This window comes from Balearica regulorum, chromosome 5 (genome assembly GCF_011004875.1).
Source record: "Balearica regulorum gibbericeps isolate bBalReg1 chromosome 5, bBalReg1.pri, whole genome shotgun sequence".
NCBI lineage: Eukaryota > Metazoa > Chordata > Aves > Gruiformes > Gruidae > Balearica > Balearica regulorum.
This window is the reverse complement of record NC_046188.1, coordinates 69,758,549-69,760,718: the sequence shown is the minus strand read 5'-3', so window position 1 is coordinate 69,760,718 and position 2,170 is coordinate 69,758,549. Positions and strand designations below refer to the sequence as shown.

Here is a 2,170-nt window from a genome sequence, read left to right as displayed (position 1 = left end):
ATGATGGCACCGCACCATTTCCAACGTTCTAGGGCTTTTCTTTCCCTGGGTGGACTTCACCTGATGAATTCACTGGTGTTTGAGAGACTTGATCCCAGCCGGAGCTTGTCGTTAAGTTGTTAGACTCGGTGTTGTTTTAGAAAATCGATGAAGAGTTGCAGGTGCAGAAATATGTATCAGAAATCCTATTTGCTCTCGTGATGCTGATGCTGCGTGTCAGGATACTGTACATAGAGGTTATATTCTAGTTCAAATTCTGTGAAAAGTCTGTTTTCATTATCGATATAACTGATTTGTTTAGGTACTAATCACTGAAGCCTTTCTTTAACTAGAACTTAGGAGGGTTACACGGAAATGTGATATATACTATGAGTGTACAATAGATAAAAATATATATATATGTATCAGAATGAATGAAAAATTGAACACTTGGCAGAATAACTGATACCAAAATAAAATTTCCACTGTCTTGCCAAATCGTTTCTTTCTGATGAATGTTGATTTAAAATTAAACAAATCTCTGATAGTGAGAGCATTAGCCAGTACAGACACTGGGGTTTGCTGGTGGGTTTAGGTGCTGAGTCTCTCCATTAATTTATTTTTTTTGTTATGGCTCTATGAACATAAGTTACAGTGCTTTTGGAGAAGATGGCCGAAGAAAATCAAACCGAGCAAGTTACGGAGTTGACTCTTGTGGGACTGACCGACAACCCACGACTACAAGTGCCTCTGTTTGTCCTGTTCCTCCTCATTTACTTCATCACGCTGGCAGGGAACCTGGGCATGGTTGTGCTGATCAGGAGCAGCAGTCAACTTCGATCACCCATGTACTTTTTCCTCAGCAATTTATCTCTTCTAGATGCTTGCTACTCATCGGTGGTGGCACCGAGGACATTAATGAACTTTCTGATGGAGAAGAAAACAATCTCTTTAGCCGGCTGTGCCACCCAGCTTTTTTTTTTTATAGGTTTTGGGACTACCGAGTGCTTCCTTCTGGCCGCGATGGCATACGACCGCTACATGGCCATCTGCAACCCTTTGCTTTACCCGGCTGTCATGTCGCACATGGTCTGCATCCTGCTGGTGGCCGGTTCGTACGTGCTTGGCCTGCTGCACTCTTTGGTGCACACAGGCTTCACCTTCAGCCAGCCTCTCTGCCAGCTGAAGGTTGACCATTTCTACTGTGAAATCATACCTCTTCTAGCGCTCTCCTGCTCTGACACCCACGTCAACAGATGTCTGATATTTGGCCTCGGGGGACTGGTGGAGATGGTGACCGTCTTGGCCGTCCTGGTCTCCTACGCCTTCATCCTCACTGCCATCTCGAAGATCAGCTCTGGTGAGAGTCGGCACAAAGCCTTCTCCACTTGCACCTCTCACCTGGCTGGAGTCACCATCTTCCACGGGTCTATCCTTGCCCTGAACTTCCGACCAACGTCCAGCGGCACCCTGAGCACGGACAAGATCTTTGCTGTGTTTTACTCGCTGGTGGTACCCATGCTGAACCCCCTGATCTACAGCCTCAGGAACAGGGAGGTGAAGAACGCCCTGAGGGAGTTTGTCATGTGGAAGTAGCTTCGGCACGATATTTATCTGCTGGTTTTGTGATAGAGGATGCCGTAGCTTCACTTGACGCCAAGGATTTTTGTTTCCCCACCCTATTACTTAGACTTCCAGATTTGGTTTGGAAACGTTTCCAAGTCTTGCTTGCTTTCTACTGCTGGCTCATGCCAGTCATCAGGTACCATAGACGGTCTGATTAATTTTCTGTATTTTATTGCATGTAGCTTTTTCTTCCTCCCTCTTGGTCTTTTCAGATGTACACTGGACATTAGCTCCAGGCTCCTTGATAGCCCTGTTGAAATGTTCTTCCACAGCCATCAGTATCTCCCAGTTTACAGCTTAAAACCTGCCTTATGACCTCTTTTTATTTTCAGGGCCTCGCTCCCTCATTGTTAAAGGGCAATGAATCTTTCCTGTACAGGAAATTTAATGAAATTAGTTAATGAAATGCTTTTTTTTTTTTTTTACAGGAAAAAACGCCATTTCTCTCACCTATGTTAGGCACTGCTCTGAGACATCTGTCCTCTCTATTATCTAAAGGATAAAGCTAGAGAAGGTATCTAAAGCTAAAGATTTGGTAACTAATTTTTAGATAGGTAAGGCTAGG

At 44.5% G+C, this 2,170-nt stretch overlaps 1 protein-coding gene across 2 annotated transcripts; it reads left to right on the top strand.

The window, feature by feature from the left end:
* Positions 1–1,575, top strand: LOC104636287 (olfactory receptor 5T17). Of its 2 annotated transcripts, XM_075755575.1 has the most exons (2): positions 1–25; positions 677–1,575. In XM_075755575.1, exons 1-2 carry the CDS (start codon positions 1–3, stop codon positions 1,573–1,575), a joined length of 924 nt encoding a protein of 307 aa, XP_075611690.1. The 2 variants fall into 2 exon arrangements, with proteins under 2 accessions (XP_075611690.1, XP_010301701.2); XM_010303399.2 differs by lacking the exon at positions 1–25 and having other exon boundaries at positions 634–1,575.
* Positions 1,576–2,170: the final 595 nt, after the last annotated feature.